The 21419-nt window shown below is 36.3% G+C and overlaps 2 protein-coding genes across 3 annotated transcripts in view; one reads left to right on the plus strand and one right to left on the minus strand.

Moving 5' to 3' along the window:
- atg7 (ATG7 autophagy related 7 homolog (S. cerevisiae)) overlaps positions 1-16536 on the plus strand; it is a 65647-nt gene extending 49111 nt beyond the window's left edge. The window contains exon 20 of the mRNA XM_088915630.1: positions 14299-16536. Within this exon, the coding sequence (XP_088771756.1) occupies positions 14299-14331 (33 nt within the window). The 3' untranslated portion in view covers positions 14332-16536. The remainder of the gene's footprint in view (positions 1-14298) is intronic.
- Positions 16537-16538: 2 nt separating this feature from the next.
- The window catches only part of vgll4b (vestigial-like family member 4b), a 48618-nt gene continuing 43737 nt past the window's right edge, over positions 16539-21419 (minus strand). For both annotated transcript variants that reach the window (XM_088915633.1, XM_088915632.1), the window contains 3 exons: positions 21052-21262; positions 20025-20148; positions 16539-19285 (listed from right to left, as the gene is read on the minus strand). In XM_088915633.1, coding sequence (XP_088771759.1) covers positions 19017-19285; positions 20025-20148; positions 21052-21262 — 604 coding nt within the window. In that variant the 3' untranslated portion in view covers positions 16539-19016. The remainder of the gene's footprint in view (positions 19286-20024; positions 20149-21051; positions 21263-21419) is intronic.

Consider the following 21419-nt stretch of genomic DNA (forward strand, 5'->3'; position numbering starts at 1 on the left):
CTTTGTTGTTTACAGTCCATTGGCAATCACTTGCATTCTTCAGATCACAGCCTCTATAAAGCACAAGTTATTTCCTGTCCAGGAGATTGGAGCAGACAGAATCTGTAATTGTTTGTGTGAAAGCCCCCTTTAAAAAACTGTCGCTGTAATGACAATAAGGAGGTTAACAATAACAAGAGGGACCGTGGATATATTCAGTTTTGTTAATGGGGTTTAGGTCAGTTAATAAGATTTATTTGTCATTCACAATTATGCAAATTTAGAACTTGTTTTCTCGATTATTGTTCCATTCTTAAATTTGCTTTTAATCCATTATGCTTCTGGAAAGTTACTTAACTGAAGTAACATCAGCAGTTCCAACAGGGTAAAAGCTGACAATATAACTTTGTGAACTCTTTCCCAAATGTGTTCTCAGCTTTCTCCTGCCTTTCTGTGCTCAAAGAATCAAATGAATATTAATTCACGACTGAAGACTAAGGTAAATCAAACTAACACTGCTTAGTTTTGCTCAGCTTTTCTTCTGATTTGAAAAAAGTATTTCCACCAACTGATTGAATATCTGGCTTTTAAAGGCCTTAGGCTTTTCTTGTTTCACCGATTACAAAGCCTCCTTTTGTTGTTAACAGTATTACATACACAGTTTATATGTAATAAATGCCTGCCACTTGGAAGGAGTTAAAAGAAACTTGAAATCATCCCCATTTATTTTCATAAACACCAAAGCAAGAAAAGAGTTCTTTGTACAAAGAGTAATCTGTGGGTTCCTTCATGACGATAGAGCTGATGGAAGTAAATATCGAATCTTGACAAATTGCCCTGTGGTACATAGGAGAAAGGCAAAAGGGTGTAAACATTTGTTTACAATGCAGTGGGACAGTCTCTTCCTTTTAAAATGCAACCAGGGAGAATGTCATAAAAAACACTACACATCCAGACAATTTACAAGTATATCCATGTGCAACCAGACAAGGCTTGCCATTCCTGGAAGAGCGTCTTTGTGGGTCTGCAGGTATTTACTAATAATAACTGGGTGTTAACTTACTGGAAGAAAAGGTTCTTGTCAGGAAAGAGTTGTTTTGCCACCAAACAAGTGTTGTGGGGAAGCAAACATGCGTATTACAGCACTTCCAACTTTGTTGGAGATTTTGGTTGACTGCTATTGTCGCAAGAAAGACCACATTGTGTAATTTGCTTGACTAATCTCGGCTTTTGTGCAAAAACAAGCATCTGAGTGCCATTGATCACATTGCTGTGAAGAGACATTTTTGTTTTAAAATGTTTCACTTCAAAATCGAACCAAAACTTTAGACTGGCTGACTTGTGAAGTGTTCAGACAATTTGTTGTTTTTCTCCACACATCATTCCATAAACGGTCAAGACTAAGCAAGAAACTATTTGCAGATATGCCAGGTGGAACTGCTTGTGAGATAACCATTTAGACTGAAAAACTCATTGACTTTTAGTGGGAGGGGGCCAGGTGAACACAATTTACTATCTCTTTTAAAATAACACACATAATGTGGTCATACACAGACAGGAAGACATGGAAGAAGAAGAGCATGTTTGCTGAATAATGTTTCGTAGGTAGCTGTCAAAATAAGAATACGAAAATGCTCTTGATTTTCACAGCCTGGTTAGTATTAGGAGTAAGAGTGATGGTTTTAAAGAATATTTTAGCAGAATCTGGCTCTGCAGGGATTCTCAGTTCATTACAGTTGACACCACTCGTCTTGCACTGCTCTCAGACATCTTGAAAACATATGGAACAATAAAGTGCAAATATCAATGAAACTACAAGAACAATTTAAGTAATCCCAAAAATTGAAAGATCAAAATTGACTATAAATCTGTGAGGTCTGCTGTCAAATTAATATTTAATTAACATTTCATTATACCAGTCCTAAAATTAAAACAAGTTTGAGACCACCAAGCTTTCTGTTCATATCTTAATATGTCTCCGAAACCTCTTCTCCAAATAATTTAGAACATGTTTTTTGAAGTGAAGCTAATGGAAGCTGATTGCCACAAAGAAAATTCTCTTGATAAGAGCATGCAATGGGTTTATTGGTTGAGAATGTTTTTAATAAGCTATGCTACTCTATAAACTAAAGAAAACATTATTTATCGAATCACCACTGTTGTTAAACATCTCACTACTGTTGAGTAATAGGTGAGACGAATAACAAAGGAGGCATTGTTGCTATTGTTATTGCTGTTTCAAAACCATTGTTTTTTGAATGTAGAAATCTTACTGGCAGTAGGACAGATTAGATTTCTGAAAAGCCTCTAGCTTGTTCTTAGGGGGAATTAAATTGTACAAGTCAAAATGAGCTATTTATGCAGGGATCAGTGTCCAACCACAAGCTTTGTATCACTCATCAGAGGAAGCGTCGTACTGCTGGTATCTATATAAATGCCCTTGTGCTTGCATGATCAATATATACTGACGACCAAATGCCGTTAAAACTTTTCTGTTCAGCAGTTAACTGCTTTGGAACTGAACTTGAAGTATCAGCAAAAACCATCTTTCACGGTAGTTGGTGAAGTAAAGTGTAAATTACAGCTGTTTGTGTGGGCTTTTAATTAAAAATTTCTACATTCGTTGGTGGCACATAAAATAATGAAAGGCAGAAGGCTAATGTAAAAAATAAATATGTATATAAATGCCATTTCTATATTTCAGACTGCCGTGCACATTTTAATTAGAAGGAAAATTCAGTTTTGTTTTTTTTTTTATTTACTCCATAGTGCGTTTCAGCACAGAAATTAGAATGATCCATGTACTTGCTTGTATGACCTTTTTGTTTTCCAGCTAAAGTGTTAAAGTATACTGGTGAATTTGGATTCATTTTGAAAGAGTCTGGCACTAGTGTTTACTAATTAATTTATTGTATTTACGTATCGCTTCTTATCCCAAAGGATACCAAAGCATTTTACATATAGGAGGAGACCTTATCAAGCAGCAGCTAGTCTTAATGAATGGCTGTCCCTTACACACTATATCAGGTAAAGAAGTGTGAAATAGTTTCACCAATTAAATTATGAGGGAACGTTATGTAGATTTGATGAATTTTTACTCTTAAAGTACCATGAGATTTTTATGAGCAAAGTAATCAGGACCTCTGTCCCATATCTCATCCAAAGGCCGACACCATCCACTGCACAGTTTCCCTGGTGACCATACTGGTTCATTGGTTCTTTCTGTCTAGTTTCATCCACCAGCACCACTTACAGCAGCAACCTGAATTTCCTTTTCGTAGACCTACCACCAAAGTGCTGAAAAAGCCTTGGGGCCTTGCTTCACTTCTGTGCTCCAACAAAACCAGACTCCAAGGTTGTAACATTGCTGCTGGTTCAGTATCGTAATCAGATTTTTTTATCCTCCTGGTCTGGCTGCACCCTTTCTGAACTTCACTGCAACCCCCTTCATACACAGGGGCAGCGTGCCTTTTCTGTGTTATTTGGCACACCCTTTTTGCTTTGGCGTTTAACCTCTTTCCTGTTAGTCTCAAATATTTGAGGCCTTTGTGGGAGAACGAACTGCATTTTTTCTTTATTGCACTTTTTTTTTAAGAGACACCTGTTTTTCATGAGCAGATGTTAGTGATCTGTGTATTTTGTGTATTACTTTCAGTGTGGGGATGAATTTTGAGAATAGTTTCTTACACTATTGTCATTTCTGGCAAAAGCTTGATGGTGTGTGTGTGTGTGTGTGTGGGGGGGGGGTCTCTCAATACAAAACAAATTTCAGAAATACTGAAACTATTTGTATCAGGAACTTTCATCCTGTGTGGAGAAGAAAATTGTAATGAAGAAGAATGAGAGCCAGTGTGTGGTCCCCCCAAAAACAGGAACACAAATGTGTGTGATTGTGTGCTTCCTAGTAGTACTTTGTCCAAAACATGCGGAAATATCTTCACCAATTCAGTATCTCGGACCAAATGAGTTCTGTAAACCTTAAAATCAAATTTTATGTAAGTTGGATTTCACTCTGGTGTCATATTATTTTATACACTGCTTAGGTCACGTGAAGAGTTTGTAACATAATGAATACATCATGTTCTACAATAAATTTTAATAATTCGCTGATTAAATAGACTATATAGGAATATAAAAGCATGGATTAAATAGTAAAAGTAATTTAAAGAATCACTATGCAACTGTAAGCGGTTCATGCTTAAAAATATTAATAAAAGATACGCCTGATTTTTTAAAAATTGATTAACTCTGGTTTTATGTAAAGTTGAATTTGCATAAGTGATGCATAGCCTGAGAGTCCCTTTATATATACTGTAAAAAGACATGTTCAAGGTAAGTGTAAACGTTATCGCTTTATCAATTATCTCAGCCTCTGATCTTATTTGCACATTGTGAATAAAGAAGAAAGTAATTTTATGTTGATTTTTATGACAATCAAAAATGCCCTTACCCAAACACTATACTCATCCTTCTCATCTCTATGTCTATCGGTACAGTTAAAAAAAAACTTTGTAGAAAAGGCTGTAATGTTTTAGTTTGATAGTTCAGATGATTCTTATTGTGGGAAAGAAAACACAACTTAGCTATGCTTATGTTGGCCGGTGTCTGAAAAATAATTGTTTGCAGATTCATTTTGTTTGTACAAGCTTGATTGTGATCTCGTTATATATTTCAGTACCCAAAAGATTAAAGGGGGGGATCACTGCTGCAGATACCAAGCTTGAATTTGTCCATTTTGTCGTGACTTAGTCTGGGAAAATTAAGACTTTTTTTTATTGATGTGAAATGCTAAAAAAGGAAAACCTTAGTTTTGTTAGCAGACAATTGGAAATTAAAAATATAAAGCTTTATGAACAGATATACTTCTTGTCAATGTATTGGAGAGAATATAGAGTTTTTCTTCCTGAAAGGCTTTAGCTTTATTAAAGATTTTGTATTAGAATATGATAGTAGTCTTTATTGTACTGATTTATAAGAATTACTTCAGACTCCATCAGTTTGGATTATTACTCTAATCACCCCAAAGGAAGGCAGGATAATTTAAGGTGTTAATGTAGGTGCAGTTATAATGCAGCATTTTCTTTTTCTTTGAAAATGAAGTAAAATTTTTAAATACATATATTTCTTCTTCAATGTTAAGAAACCCAGAATTGCGTCTGCACAATTAGCAGTAGCTTTTTTGCATAGATGTGACAGGACCAGCTGATGAAGGACCAGTCTGTAGGAGAAAGCTGAGAGGGTCTCCTTGTTAATTTCTTATTGTTGAATTCACAAGGTTTCAGAAAACAAGAGAAAGCTCTGTTTTTCAGTAGTTGGCTTTGCATGAAACAGTGTTCGTTGTTGGCAATGAAAAAAAGTTGGAATGTTTTCCTGTGAATGATAAAAGATAATAGAATATAAAAATAGAATGAGTACCTATTTTTTGTTCTGAACCCTTTTCCTTTATCTGCCTCCTTTGATTGAAGTTTAAATCCTATTTTTATTATAAATTTGTAGCTAGTGATAGACCAAATGTTTCTGAAATTGCGTAATAAAACTCCAGTAAGGTTTTTAATGGATTCAAGGTTCTCAAGAAACGCACAGAAAAATAATCTTGGCTGAGTCAAAAATAAAAGCTTACGTGGGGATTCATATCCATTAAAGTTTTGAAAAAATTCAGAGCATTTGAATGAGACTGTAGTAAATTGTTGGCAAAAGATAGTGCTATTCAGGTTACATAAGTCTTTTTTTTCCTCTTTCTTCCTTGGTCTGCACAAAGGATCACACACATGCAAAGCTGCACTGATGGAGTGAGTCCAAAGAGGGGCCTTATTTCTGCTTTTGAGCTTATCCGTTTGAAAGCTTTTCCGCTGCTTCTTCTTTTGATGTTTATTAGCAAGAAAGTAGGCCAATAAAACCAGTTCTGTAACAGTATGTTTCTCTTTGCTCCTGTTCATGGTGCCTTACTTTGTGTAGTTGTCTTAGTAGTTCACCTTTCATATCTCACCTTAGTTTCTTCTTTTTCGTGGCTGGAGGGCATTTCCTCTTTTGCTGGTGTGATGTTTCCCTTCTGGTGACTTTTGGTGGGCTCGAAAAAGAGGAGACAGGCTTTTCAGAATGGGCTTTTTCTTCTTTTCCAAAATGTTCTTTAAGTGGTGGTGTCAACCAGATTTAAGCTCATGGTCACTGAAGAAAGCAAAAATAAATGGGGCAGGAGTTTATTTTCCAAGGTACCATCTGTGAAGAGCAGTACCATTCTTTATTACATAGAGTAATCTCACATTTAAAATCTCAACTGTGTTGGAGCCCATGGAACATTAAAGGATACAGAAAGGCAAAGCACCAGAAAATGTAATTGTCTAAAATATCAAAGAGCATTTCAACTTTAAGGTCACTGGTTCCATAAAAATAACAATAAGTCATCCCAAGAGGACATTTTGGATCCCCTGTAGGTTGTGTGGTGTGAAATTTAAAGATATGCACATGTAAGCAATTAGAATCCCCTGGGGCAGAGCTTTTTGTAAGGGATGTCCATATTATGAGCCCTGAAGAAATATGACAGGTCACACCCTGCTTTTAATATTTTTGTGGGGGTTGATGGAAAAAAATGAAATGCTAAAAGCATATGCTTTGGAGAACCGACTTAAACCATAATGATTAAGTTTAAACCCTGTTTACGTAATGGGATATAATCAGAGTATCATTGAGCCTAACAACATGATTCTATTTAAATGCTTCCTAAAGTCTAAAATCTGAGTTGTAGCACCATTTACAGAGACCTCTGTCCAACTATGTATCTGTATTTTTACATGTGTATATTTGTGGGTTTCACTATACGAAGTGAAATGCACCTGGTTTTCAAATGTTAGAGAAAGAATCTAAAATTATCTTTCTAGATATTGCTAATTTATGGGTTCATTTGTTAAATCTTTTTTTTCTTAGCAGTGTACCACATTTTTCTAGTTTAGCCTTACTAGCCCCTTTCCTGTGGAAACAGAAAAGTGCAAAGTTTTTGGTTTTCATGTGTAGGGCAGTTCTGATAAGGTTAATGTGTAACCATTTTGAAATGTGACATATTACATCTTTGTGCTAGATTTTAGACCTCTTATGTAACATATAATATTCAGAAAACCTCTCTTGTTAAGCTGTGAAGGAGTTTCTTTGGTAGAAATACTGTATATGAGAAATGTATGAAGGATGGATTATTTCCTAATGAAAATCAGAGTGGGCTGAATTAGCCAAAAACACATACACCATTAAATCACGTCAAGTAGTTGAATACAAAGTAGTTTACATCCTTTTGTCATCTATTCCCATTGAAGCTCAAATGAACCCTTTTGAAACAATGATCACAATCAAGAGGACATCATGCTAATTTCTATAATTCAAGAAAAATAAGTGTATAAAGTAATAGACACACTTACCAATTAGGTCACATTAGCCCAAACCAAAATGCACTTTGGTTCTTTTTGGGTGTGGACTATCACTTCAGGATAATTAACTGTGCAACATTGGTTTGTTAACATTAAGGTTGGTTATATTTTGTAACCTGTCCTGTAGTATATAAGATAAGGAATCCTGTTTATTTTTAACCTGCCTCAAAACACCAAGCTGTTGTAGCTAATTTCACCTCTTTTGACAGTTCTTGTGTTGAATTTATGTGAGTATACTTGGAACACAAAGCAAACTGAGTCTCTGAATAAATTAGTTAGACTTAACTCCAGGAAAATCCAAAACAATCTTTCATCCCCAAACATCAAAAAGATCTCTTTTGATGTCAATATGTTATTCAGGATGACTAATTATGTAGTGTGGTAGATTTAATGTTTTTTTTGTTCTTAGTGATGCTCTTGAAGAGACCTACACAGTTAAGCCCCTGAGGATTAGTGAGATGAGACAAAATAAGGAGGAACAGAATCTAACAAGACTTAATAGTAACATAGCCAGGAGGAGTGTTGTTCTCATAAGCTGTACAGCATTAAATGTCTTAAACCATTTCAGATTCAGCCCTCTCCATAAACAAGGTGGGGTTTAATTAAGCATTAAAGGAAGGTGACAGCAACTCATTTGGTTCTATAGGCCCAACAACCGATCTCTTATTACAGAAATGTCTTAGACTGTTCATAATTGGAAATTTGAATAAATACCCAAGAAGCATTTTGTCAACCATTTTCTCCACTGCAGTAACAATGTCAGGGTTTGATGTACAGCAACTGAACATTTCTGAGAGACTTACTTCATTTTTGGGACACATCTATAGTCATCTTAAGATAAGTTAAGTTATCGCTACTGTACAACACTTTTATGTTTAGCTTTAGCCATTTTACTAAGATGTTACAAACACGGTGACAGCACCATTCATTTCTTAGGCACCTTTGCTTGGTTTCTGAGCTTATGTAACGTTACGTACAGTAGTAGATTGGTCTATGAAGCCACGGATCACAGATTACATTTACATTTGGGTTGTAAGTATGCAAAATATTTTTGTATTTTTAGTTTGTTGTTATACAAGATGGTTTTATATTTCTCTAGATTCAAGTATCAGCTTGCTTTTCATTTATTACCAGTATTAATCTTCTTTTAGATATTCTTTGCAAATCAGTATTCTACAGTATGTATTATGACATGTAAAAAGAGAGAAGTCTAGGATTAACATTTAGCAGACAAGCTGCAAGGGAGCATGCCCCTAATTAGACCTCACTATATGCACATGGTGTGAAAAAAATATAAACAGATAAGACATTAAATAAAAGGCACAAAAGCAAAGAGACCAAGCTGGTACATGTTAAAATTTATTACATTCAATTACGAGCAACCCATTATATACTCCTTGTTTATATAAAGCAGAAACAGTTTAAAAGACCCAGGAACCAGTGTGTAATTAACATTATGACACACATAATTATAGTTTCACTGTTTTTTGAAAAACAAGGCCATGCTGATATGCCAAAACCACTAAAAGGATTGTTTATGAAAAATCTTTTTGTTGTAATCTGAAGTTCCCGTTCTGAGTATCAGCAGACTTTTATACATAACATTCATTTATTGTGGTCATCGATATCAATTCAGAGAGTAAATCAGTTAATCCAGATGTGAGGGATATTAAAACTGAAAAACTTAAGGTTTTCGTGATCTCATCCTGATCTTACTGGCAGTGTTTGAGCTGAGTTACTACTATAGTATATACAATATAAAACTGCTCAGTTCTATGAAAGACAGATTTTGGGCAATTTAAATTTTCTGTGTATTGTTTAATAATAAACTGTGTTCATATACTGCTTTTCATCCCAAAGGAATCCAGAGCTCTTTACATACAGTTGGCCCATCACCGAAATGCAGCACTCACCTGCAGTAGCTGATGCGAGGCAGTAGTCCCACTGCTTTTCAAATCAGGTGGAGAATTATTTCACCTGTTAAAATAAGAGGGAACTTTAGGGAGTCACATTTCCCAACCCCAGAGTGAAATTTATCCAGAACATTGAGATTAAGACCCCCGTCCTGACAATCAGTGACCAAGTAATCAGGGCCTTAGTTTTACTATACATCTCATCTGAAGGATTGCACCTCCTGCTGCATGGTGTCCCCAGTCACCATACTGGGGCACTGGCTGTGGAAAATGCAAACCAGTGATCTAAAGTCTAAGTTCTGGAGGTGCCGACCAGATACAACCACGAAAAATAGAGACCCAGAAAACCAATTAGATTTGAAAACCAGACATGGGGGCACCTGGTATAAAGAATATCTGTGCATTTCATGTTTTCTTAAATAGCTGAAATGTATTTCCAACTGTAATGAGGGAAAGTGGAATTCAGGGAATCTCAGACTGACGGCAGGCCGGGCTTATTTACAGACATGGAGGTGCTTCTCAGGTCTACAAGAGATCCTTTCTGATGTGTATGTGATTTGCCTAGAGTTAACTAGCATGGCAGTGCAACTTCCTGTGGAAACGGTCTGGAAACGTGATTAATTTGGGAGTGTGACACTCACTGAGGGAAACCAGCCTTTGAAGTTGAAACGAATGTGTCACGCTCTCTCCATGATTTGGAAACGGTACTGTAGCTTTGCTGAGAGCACTTGGGCAGGAATCAGGGGCAGAGACTTCAAAGTGAAACATTCGGCCAGCTTTAACATCAGTGTTATTGCCTGTTTGTCTTTGCCTTTGTTCAGGCAGGGCTTTCGATTTGCATGTGAATCGTGCGGAAAGCTAAATCAGGTAAGCTGCCAGTGAATGCCCAGGTGCGAAGGAATAAAGGGCCGTGTTGTGGAGTGTCCTCCCTGTCATTAGCGCACAGGATCCTGAGTCCTTGCTGCTCCAGGTGTACAGCGCTACAGCGCTACAGAGCAGCCCTGGCCTGTGACCCACATCCTTAACTCTCTGAACCCCCAAAACTTGTCACAAAGGAAACTCGTCACAAAACTCTGATCCCGATGCTCTGCTGAAAATATCAATCATAGACTGATAATGCATTTTTTAATGGGATTTCCCCTCTTGACGGTACAAGTGAATATTTAAGGTTGTTTGTATCTGTGTAGTATATTTTAGAGGTATATGAAAAGATACGTAACTTTATGCTGTCAGCATTACAAATTTTTAGTTACCTGAATATGTACTTTTACCAGGAAGGATTAATATGTAAACTGTAGCGCAGATTGCTACAGATTTCTTTAAAGCTTTTGTTCTTTTTGTTTTGTCAGCTGCATGTTATAGCCTGTTTTACATGTAGGCCCTTCTGAGGAATTACATTTTTAAGAGCGCACATTCAACATTATTTGGACATGGTAATATTTTTGAAGATGGAATTATCTTCTCTATCCTTAAATTAACAATACTTCAACATTTATTGTGTAACAATTGTTTAAAAACAGACAATAGCTACCTATTCCTGAAAATCAAAATTGTTCCTTTCGTTTTGTAGTGGTATCAGTTGTTAAAATTGCAGAAATGTTTTTGAAACATTAGCAGTCTGACAAATTATAGTACAAACCTACAGTGACAGCATTCATTCATTGTTTCTTGGCTGCATTTTATTCTGAGGGTTTGTGTTGAAAGATGCAGACACATTGTATTATGGGGGAGGTTGTTGTATGTCCTCAAGAAGGAGTCTTTTCTAATAGGTTATATAAAATTCACCTTGATAATGAAGAACAATTACAAGACAGTGAAATCATAGATGAAAACTTGGAGCTTGCCGTTAGACATCAAAGATTAATTAGAGGAGTGCAGGAAAAAAAATCAAATAATTAAATATCCATCTTGCAAGTCTTATACAGTATATAGTGCATATAATTCAGATGCAATCAAATACTGCATTAACCCCAGGCAAAATGCAGATTCAAGTACATGGAAAAGCATTTTTATGTCAGTAGAATAGTGTTTAACACTTAATTGCTGTGGTTCTGTTACTTTACTTCTTTGAATCAAATCAATTTACTCTTTACAGAGGTCCATTATGGGTTAGGTCACATCACATGCACTTTCAGTCCTTATTGTCAGTGGTTGTGACAAAGCCATTAGCTTTGTCAGAACCACTGACACTAGATGTCTCAAACAAGTAGATATGCAGTATTGTCTGTACTGTACATACACCACATGTCCAGTTCTATGGTACATGTGTTTCTGGTTTAGAACACAGTTATTCCATTGCTTGTGAAAAAAAAATGTGGTGATTGGGCAGATAACTTTGGAGTCTTTATGGAATGTTTTTTACAAGTTCTAACAAGTTTAATGCTCAAAATGTGAATGTGTTTGGATTATAAAAATCTAGTTAAGTTTGGTTGTGACGCAGGATAGTTCAAAATCAAGACATGAGACTCTGTTTTTACTGCTTTACCAATTGAAGTGGGAGAGTCATTAAAAGAAATCAACCTGGCATTTTGGTGAACTGTTTCACTTTTATGTAACCGGCATGGGTATGTTCAAAGTTTGTATGTTGAGACATTACTAATTATCTTCAACACTGGACTGCTTGTGTTATTTGTAGTTTTGTGTTAAACAATAAAAAGTAATATAAGCTTGTACCAGTTTCTTTTTCGGGTGCAAATTTTAAATGATAGATATGAGTACTCTCAGGCCTGATTAGTTTTGGAAGTGCAAATGGGCAGCTTGAGAAAATTAAGTCTATTTCTGCTGTAAGGAGATCCCCAAGAAAAGCAAAAGTGAATTTTCAGAAATACAAAATTGAGTTTTAGACTTCAAACCCTTTGGGCACATGACATGAGAAACCCTGGCAGATGTTTAGTGTAGTTACTTATTCTTAGCTCATTACTTGGGGGTTGCTGATGTATTTTTCTGTTATGAGAGACAGATTTGTTGTTTGGCTTGTAAGCAAATATTATCTTGGTCCCAGATGAAATCAAAAAGATGTGTTGGGAATCTTAAATGCATACATATATATATAATAAGAGAAGAACACAGATATAGTTTGCCAGATTTACTTTTATATTTGCCATGTAGAGAAAATAAAACTATCACAGCAGTGAGTGAAGAGAGAGGCACAATCACAAACAAGTACACAAACAGTCCAGGAAATATACACATCAGATTCCAGGAACCCATTGTACGTGTCCACTTACTAGCACGTGTTTAAATAGAAAAGGTATAAAAGTGAACTTTTATTAAATGAATCATTTTAGATGTGACAGACATAACTGTAAATACTGAGCATCAGAGGAAACTTGTCACTTTTTATGCATGTGTGCTTCTAGAAAAATAAAATCTGGATATTGATTAAATGTTTTTGGCATCATTTTGATTAATCATTAAGGACTTTTAAGTTTGTTGGGCATAGGTGATGAGATGATTTAAGCTGGTGAATGTCGGGCCTGGTAAAAATTAAGAAAGCAAAATAAAGGAACCAATTTACCCCCAGTTAACAAGACAACAATGTCTTCATGCTATTGGTATGTTAGAGGCTCAAAGCACACTTTTGCTCCCTGTTTGTAGTTTTGTGTAATCACAGCCAGCAGTTTCTAGCCAGAGATGGTCACAGGTAGGGATAGGCCACAATGAGTCTGGCCAGAAGTGTCTTGTCCATGGGTGTCAAACTCAATTTCTGGAGAGCCTAATTCTTTCTTTTGTTTCAATATGAGCTCCTGGGTACATAGTGGGTGTAATTATTTGATTAACTACTTAATTGTAATACATGTAATTGGGTCTGAGGTGTTTTATAAATAAGTGTACCTTTTGCAAAATGTTTACAATTAGAATTTGTTGCAGGTATAAGTGATATGTTCATTTGTGAAATAGAATCTTAATTTATTGTGCTTTTTATAAATATTTGTTGAGCATTTTAACAAAATATTATTACATTTCTTAAGCACTGACTTTTTATTGCAAATAAGATTTTTCAAAACAAATACAATGTTGCAGAATTATTCTAAACTTTACCAAACATTACAGCTTTATTAATGTTTTGAAAACAATGAACCATTTATAATTATATATAATTGCCTGTTTGATTGAGAAAGTGCACATTTATTTGAGTATAATTCTTTCTAGGGATGGCAAGATACTGAGCTTACCTGATGTTATTCCATTGAATTGCCAGGAGCATCATGTTAGGTATTGGAGTTGAGTAAACCTTAACAAAAATAGGTGGTTGAATAAAAACAGCTAAATAAAAGCTATAAATAAAGCTTTTCTTTATAATTATATCAATTATTAATATAAAATTTACTATAAATATTAAATTATAAATATAAAATGCAGCTTAAGATATGACCATGCCCCACCTGTGTAATGAAGATCACCAGATTGTTATTAACATGATTGTTTAAGAGGTCTGTCTGTTGAAGAGGTTGCCTGAAGAATGAGATATTTTAAGTAACTGGCAGACTAGTCCAGAGAAACAAACAGTGCAGCCTTTTGTGGGACAAGACATATCCTAGAAGGCAAGATGTCACCATACCAGCACTGGGCCGTCACATCGGTCTTATTTATCTGTGTAATTGTTTTCAGAATCTAGTGGCTATAGCACAAGAAATTCCAGGAAGAAATAACCTGAATGGGCTATAGCTCACCATTTGCATACAAATTACGTTCATGCTCAGAGGTCATTCAGGGATAATGTTGACAGCTGAGACATGAAATTTCCATTTCTCAAGACAAGACTTGCAGAGATGTCGTAGTGAGCATTATGATTACTGTTTACTTCAACTGGTGAGACAGTGAAAGTGTGAAGAGGAATCTCATTTAACACGAGAACACTTGAGAAAAGAATGCCATGACCAGCCTTTTCTCCTTATCTGAGTTCAACAGGGATTATGTATTTATGGACTGATTCCAATAGTCTTCTTAAACAGTCATTCATAATTTCATTCACATTTCACTTTCCTTTTCAGATCTGGGATATGAGTGATGATGAAAGCATTTGAAAACAGCGATGAAGCAGAGGAGTGGGAAGAAAACTGAGAATCTTCACAGCTTGTTGGCTGGAATCTAATGGGGACGTACTACTTGAAAGCAGAAAATAGATCTTTACATTTGCTTTTTCAGATTAAAATCTTGTTAATACTGGGTTCAACTCATAACATGTTGAGGCAGCGGACTTTGTGTAACTGGTAATGTACGTTCATCTCGATCTTACACGTGTTTTCAGTGAATAAGAAAAACATTTTATATTTTACTTTCATATCTGAACATACATTTCCATACTCAAATGGATTTAATCAGTGATAATGCAGTATGCTGTACATCTAGGAAAAAGATTCCTGTGACCCAATATCCAAAAAGTTGACTCTATTAAAAGAAGTTTAAAAAGGTATGCATTTGTGAAAAGTGTCCATATTGTCTTGTTTGACTTATGCTAGTATTTATTACAAACCAAAGATTGATATGGAACAAGGAATTAAAAATAATTTGTTAAGTTCTTATATATATGAGGAATTACTCTCAGCAATATTAATAAAGGCTAATGTACGTCTCAAGGATTTTCAAAATCTTGTCATGTGGGATTGCAAATAAATATCAGTAGTTCTCTGTATTAATACATTATATCTTACATTATCAATGCAGCTGTTTAATATTGAAATTGAATAAATCTAGAGGAATGGCATGAAGTGAATGCTAGTACGATAAAGATTTTTAATTTAGTTTGTGTGGGGGGAAAATTTAAGACCATGGTGTCACTACCTTCCTTCTAGATTTTAATCCATATTTTTGTTACTCAGATTAAAAAATAATCTATATTTTGATTCCAGATCAGTAATTTTTCTAATCTTTCTTTTTAGATGCATTGATCTAAATGTTTATGAATTTTGTGTGTGTGTGTGAAAATGTAACCAATTACTATGGACAGAAACATAGAAAGATGTACCAAAATCTGTTCCAAAACTTTGTGTCCAATTTGCCATATCTGCCTAATTATTGAAGGTTCTTAATACATTGATTAAAAACAAAGCTGGAACTACAAACAAAATGAAAGCAGGCTGAACCAAGCTTGAAGGAGAAACAGCTGCCTTTGACTTGTTAGTATTTCCATTGTGACACAGCAGCCTGATGCTGGTGGTGTCATCTTGTGCTTCAGGTGTTTACCATCATAATATTAGTGCATTTGTAATATTGAATAGTGCTGGGTTGTGAATTAAAAATGCCAAGTACATGCAAAGAATAGATGTGACAATATTGGTATTGCGGTATTCTAAAGAGCAGTTATGAGGGTGTTATTACAATCAGTTTATCACCGGAATTCTGCCATTTATCTTATATTACAAAGAAAATGTTGTGCTTGGAAAGTAAATATAACCTTATGGCAATTATCTGATGTAATTTTTTTTTTAAAAGGAAGAAAAAAGTAGAAAAATACAAAATGCAACTGGACATAATCAATAAGCCTGGCCCAAAAGAGTCTAATATTTTAGGTGTTGCTCAATATATCTTGTAAATGTTGCAAAGATACCAGGAAATATGTTCCATGTGCTTTATAAGTTTTTTCCCCCACTTCTGTACTGCTGTTTTTTTTTTGCCTAAGGATTCTTCCTTTGCATCCTCTTATATAGAATATGGAATGTTATATGGAATGCTTTTGATTTATCTCATTTATTATGCTGTAGGCAATTCATCTTGAACACTCCGATATTCAAATGAATGTTTTTAGCCTCTTTAAAAAACTAGGGGAGGGTGATGCAACAGAGTGGCAACATTCAGAATCTTGCTCAAATGAGGAATGCTCTAAGTAAAGTACTATGATTTCAAAGGCTGTGGTATGTCTTCCCAGAAAGACTTATACTACTCACTCCTTCTCGCTCTGATAATTGTGAATGAAACAGCTGGATTTTTAACAATCTTTGTACAGAAATTCTGTAAACATTCTAACAAAATGAATTTTTATCTTACAAGTCAAGTTTTCCTGATAGTAATAGCAATTCAAGCATTTTTAAAACTTTAAATCACTCTGATCTTTCTTCCAAGTAAATGTGTAGGAGTGTGGATAAATACTTTTGTATTTATCCAGTAGCAAGATTTGCAATACCCTGCCCAGTTTTCTACAGATAAAAATACACTTTCTACAAAAAAACCATTTCCCTTTCCATGAAATGTGTATGCATTATTCTGAGCTCATTAAAAAAAATGAAACACAAGATTGTAGTTTAAGAGCACTTTATTGTTCATTGAGGCTACTTTTAAGTACAAAAAAGGTGGCCTGCCAAAACCTTTTTTTTTATTTTCAGGAGAAACAAGGCCACAGAAAGAGGGTATAATACAGATTTTACAAAACAGTTTAGGGTATTTAGAAGTACACTGTAGATGCATCTTCCATGTAAAGGAACTTTGTAAACAGTTTGTTTCAATGTCAGTTATCTAAGGAAGCACAGCTAGTCTTCCTCAGGAAATCAACTATTTAAATAACTTTTAAGATTAATCCCAGGCAGACCGGGTTCAGTGTGGAGTTACCCATCTCAGACAGGTAATTCTCTAGCTGAATACATTTGTTCAATTCGCTTACATAAGAGGCAAACTGCCCACAGATCAGCATCTTCAGTGTTCGATATTCTACTGTAACAATGCTCAGTAGCCTTTAGCAATAATAAACTAGTGGCTATTAATGCTAATGCAGTGTTCTCATAGAATAACTGTGTTCCTGCACTTTTTAACCTTATTACAGACAAATCTACAACAAACAAAAAAAAAGATCAACTTTTTTCTCAAAAAATGCATGATTACAATAAAGAACAGGGAAAATTAAATAGCTACATATCATTAACAAATTAATTGTTCCTCAAAAAAATACCTACGAATTTTTTTTCTGTACATTCGTTACGCACAGCGTAATGATGGTCTTAAAGTTACCTATATAAAAAAGTGTATTTTTTTATTTAGTGATTTTCCTACAGTGTGTAGGGTATTGAAAGCCAAAGCAGAGACGAGTGTTTCCCACCCAGAAGAATGGAAGTGAAATGTGAAAAATACCTTAGGACACTTTACGGCTGTACTCTCCTGTTCATCGGTTGACAGAGGAAATATCATGGCCAAATATGACGCATGACTTTTCTGTAACATTTGCATTGAATTAAAAAAAATCGACAAGGAATTCGGCCGTGAATTTTTTGTTTTAAAGACGCCTTGATTAATCTCCATTCAGACATTTGTTTCAAATTGCAGCTGTCTGGCAGCCAGCTACCCTTTTCTAAAAAAAATAGATTTATCATTTAGCACTGTCATATAATGTTTGAAACGTCCTATGACTGAACTGGGATGATGGAATGTATGGACACATGACTTCTATACAAGAATGCAAGATGAGAAGCGGTTTAGTAAAAGCCCAGCTGTGTTATATGAATGCTTCTGTCATCTTTGCTTCTAGTTAGTAGCTATCAATATTGAGCAAAACATAATGCAATACCTGTACAAAGTTCTCTAATGGAGGAATGTATGCTGCCTAGGCACAGGTTGATAAGTCAATAATTCACAAGCTGCTGCAACCTGCTACATAGCTAAGTTGTTTAAAGTAGCAGTTGAAACAATTAATAAAAAAAATAGGGAGCAGGTCAACTCTTAAGCTGACCAGTCTACAGCTGTTTATGTATACCTTATTCAGTCATGCGCAAAGCTATAGCATCCTGTACCACGGATTAACATTATATAAATCTAACTGTTTATATATATATGGCCTGTCCGGAGGCTGTCCTCTGTTGCTGGCTGCTACCATAATGAATATCACATAAAAAAAATATTGAGTACAACTGTACCAGCAGTAAGTATATCTAGGACTGTTACTGACAAAAATAAACTAATCTGAAGAAAGGCTAATAGCATTAAGATTCATAATATCTATACATTAATAGATACCAGCTATTTAAAACATGCATCAGTAAGCACTATTTTACCCTTCAAACCTCAACTATGCTAGCAAACAGCAGTGCTTAGGAAACAACTACAAAACACATAAATGCCCATGTTTAGAAAATGATGCAGTCCAGTTGTGAGCACCAAGCATTAATAAAAGCATAGTCTGAAAACAGAGACAGAAAGACCTATAACCTGTATGAGACCTTCCCTCACCAAAGCACTTCTTTTTTGCCTTCATGCAGAAAGATGCAACATCACCTAACCATCGTTGTCAGCAGTTTGCCCTCGGAGCACAAAGAAAACGTGCACGCCTGACATGAAGTCGACAAGCAACTTCTACCCATCTCCCAATAGTGCAAATCAGACCTGGCCTTTCTTTTCAAGTAAAAACATACAAAATTACATAACGGAGGAAATAAAAAGCAAACCACACAAACTCTACACTCAAGAAACAAGAAAACAGGGAGGAAAGCACTGAAAGAATGGCTTATTCTTTATAGGGGCAGCAGATTTGCATCAGAGGTTTCTTTGGTAACTGAGGCAGGTGGTTAGGATGCTATCTGAAATAATTTCCTAATAAAAATAGTTCCTGCTAGTTTCTTTTTTCTTATTTTGGGCATCCTTTACTGCAAATGCCAAGCAAGTATGCAAAGGTACTTAAAAACTTCCTCCCCTTTCTCCAAATTGTTTGAAAAGATATATATTTAGCACTGTTCCAAGCTCAGCCAAATCATGCATGTTGCTCTGAGTTGAAGGGTTTGTGGTCCACTCTTCACGACACCACCGAAGGGGAGTGATTGTGGTTGACCATGTGAGAGGACGGAGGGGACTGGCCCCTTCGAGAAGCTGATTCAGGGCTGCCGGACACACTGCTCTTCGCAGCCTTGATCTGAAGCCAGGTCTCGCCAAGGGCTTTGGCAAAATGGTCGTCGACGGAGCCGGTAATGGAAACAGAGTTTGTCACTGGCTCCGGCTCCTTGTAGTTCTTCCCGAGACTTCGGCGGAAGTGCTCTTCTATCACCGGGTCGCACGCGGTGTTAGCTAGGTGAAAGGAGACGCAAAAGCAGAAACGTTGAAATAAAAACGGTTCAAGAAGCCCTTCAAATCGAATCGAAACTCCAGTGAAGGTTTGTTAGAAATGTACATACAAAAAGCGTATGCTGCGTAGAATTTAACAGATATACAGCATTTTCTTCAAAATGTAAAGGAAAAAAATATACATCTGTCCATAGAAGAAAAAAGTGGTTCCTTGTGTTCATCTCAAATAAAAAAAAAAAGGCAAGATCCTATAAAAATCCCAGCTGAGCAATGAATGTTTTTCCCGTGACCTGAAACTGGCCTCTGCCCAGCCAAGGGACAGAAAGTGCCTGTATTCCATGTCACAGCAGCATGGGTATGTCAAAGCAGTCAACAGGGACATAGGCTGATGAGTTTAAAATTGGATTTGAAGTCGAGTACGTTTCTATGCAATTGGAGTTTTGATTTTACAACAGAAGTAGGTGATACATCTACAGCTCAGAGTTTATATATATATTCTAAATTTCATCTTTGTGGCACTTAACTGAACACTGAACAGACCAGAGGTCCAAGATTTCATACTACAGTATTCCACATGATTCCACCTTTTTTACAGGTCAAATTCACAGACATTAATACATGCATTTTGACCTCGGGTGCTTTAAGGTGGACTGATTTCTGTTAGGGATAATTCCATTTTGTAGGCAGCACAAAGGAGGACAACAAGCTCTTGTAGGTCTTATAGAGGAGAACTGTGACTCACTGTTGGAGGGTCTCCTGTAGCTGGAGGGGAGGCTGGAGTTGCAACCACTGTGTGAAATGGGGCAGTGAGAGAGGTTACAATTCCGGTTGTTTGCAGACGCACAGGTGATCACCGAGGGACGATTCTAAACAAACGACAAAACAGAAATATTTCACATTAAAAATCATTTTTTAAAATAAGTTTAATCCAATTTTCTTTCACATTTTTAGTTTAATTAGGTACTAATGTATTTGGCTGCTGCTTTTATTCAAAGCAATTTACATTTGCACCCTTTCATACTGCTGGGTATTTTTACTGGAACAATTCGGCAAAGATACAAACTGCAGTGTCTTGCCCGGGTTTTGAAACCCGGGTCCAGAACCCTGAGCACTGATCCATTCGTGGATAGTCAAGGCCCATATACACATGAACTGAGTGTAATACCACCGACAGGCTCTGACTGATGCCGTCACATTGCATCCAGTTAACGTGATGACAGCCATCACAGTCACCACTGTAGGGATACCTCACCTCAACACATTAAGATGTGGCCACTGAACTTGCCGGTCTCCTTTACAAATGACAATTTGGTGTTGCAACCAAGAACATAACTACATCTAATCTTTACTATGAATCTGGGTTTAAATTTCTAAAATACTGCAATTTATTTGCACAGTTAGACTCTCCAATATGGTTAATGATCTACATTCACATTATTCTTAGTGGATAGTGTTATAGTTTGGTGGCTGGCCATATGTTCAACATACTGTCAAGACTGAGTACCTAAATGTGCATCAGCTGATTTGACTTCTAGATTTGATTCCTCGTTTGCTCAGGGTCAGTTCTGCCAGAGCAATATGAACCAGCAGACCTACTGACCGAGAGTCCTATTCCAGAAATGAATCAAAGGCTTAACATAGAGATAACTGCAGGCCCGGCACTGAGGAAAGGAGAGGGGAAAAAACTGCTTCCACGGGGATGTCTTCTCTCCTCAAAATGCCTTTGTCAAGTCAAAGAAAACGAAGACTTCCTGCCACTGGTTTCTTACCTGCTGCCGCTCAATGGGGGAGATGGAAACGGTCCTGGCAGCGTCCATACTGTTCTTGGTCAGTGCCAGTGGCTGATCCATTGCCAAGCTGGGCATGGGGGCATACACGTGATTGGCATGGACACTGATGGCAGGCACCGCAGCGCGCTCGATTGGGCTGCGGCTGCGATCTCTGTGATCCTTGCGGTAATCCCCATTGGCAGGCTTGCCTCTGCGGAAGATAAAGAGCTGTTATGCGCAGCCCCGAACAGCATGCAAAGGGCTTCACCTATACTGCCCACAGAGGACTCCTCAGGACTTGGGGAAGCTGGGCAACAGTGAAGAAGTAGTCGGAGAAGCTTCTTTATTAGAATTTTAATTTCAGATGG

The sequence above is a fragment of the Atractosteus spatula genome, chromosome 5 (genome assembly GCF_055471065.1).
Source record: "Atractosteus spatula isolate fAtrSpa1 chromosome 5, fAtrSpa1.hap1, whole genome shotgun sequence".
Taxonomy (NCBI): domain Eukaryota; kingdom Metazoa; phylum Chordata; class Actinopteri; order Semionotiformes; family Lepisosteidae; genus Atractosteus; species Atractosteus spatula.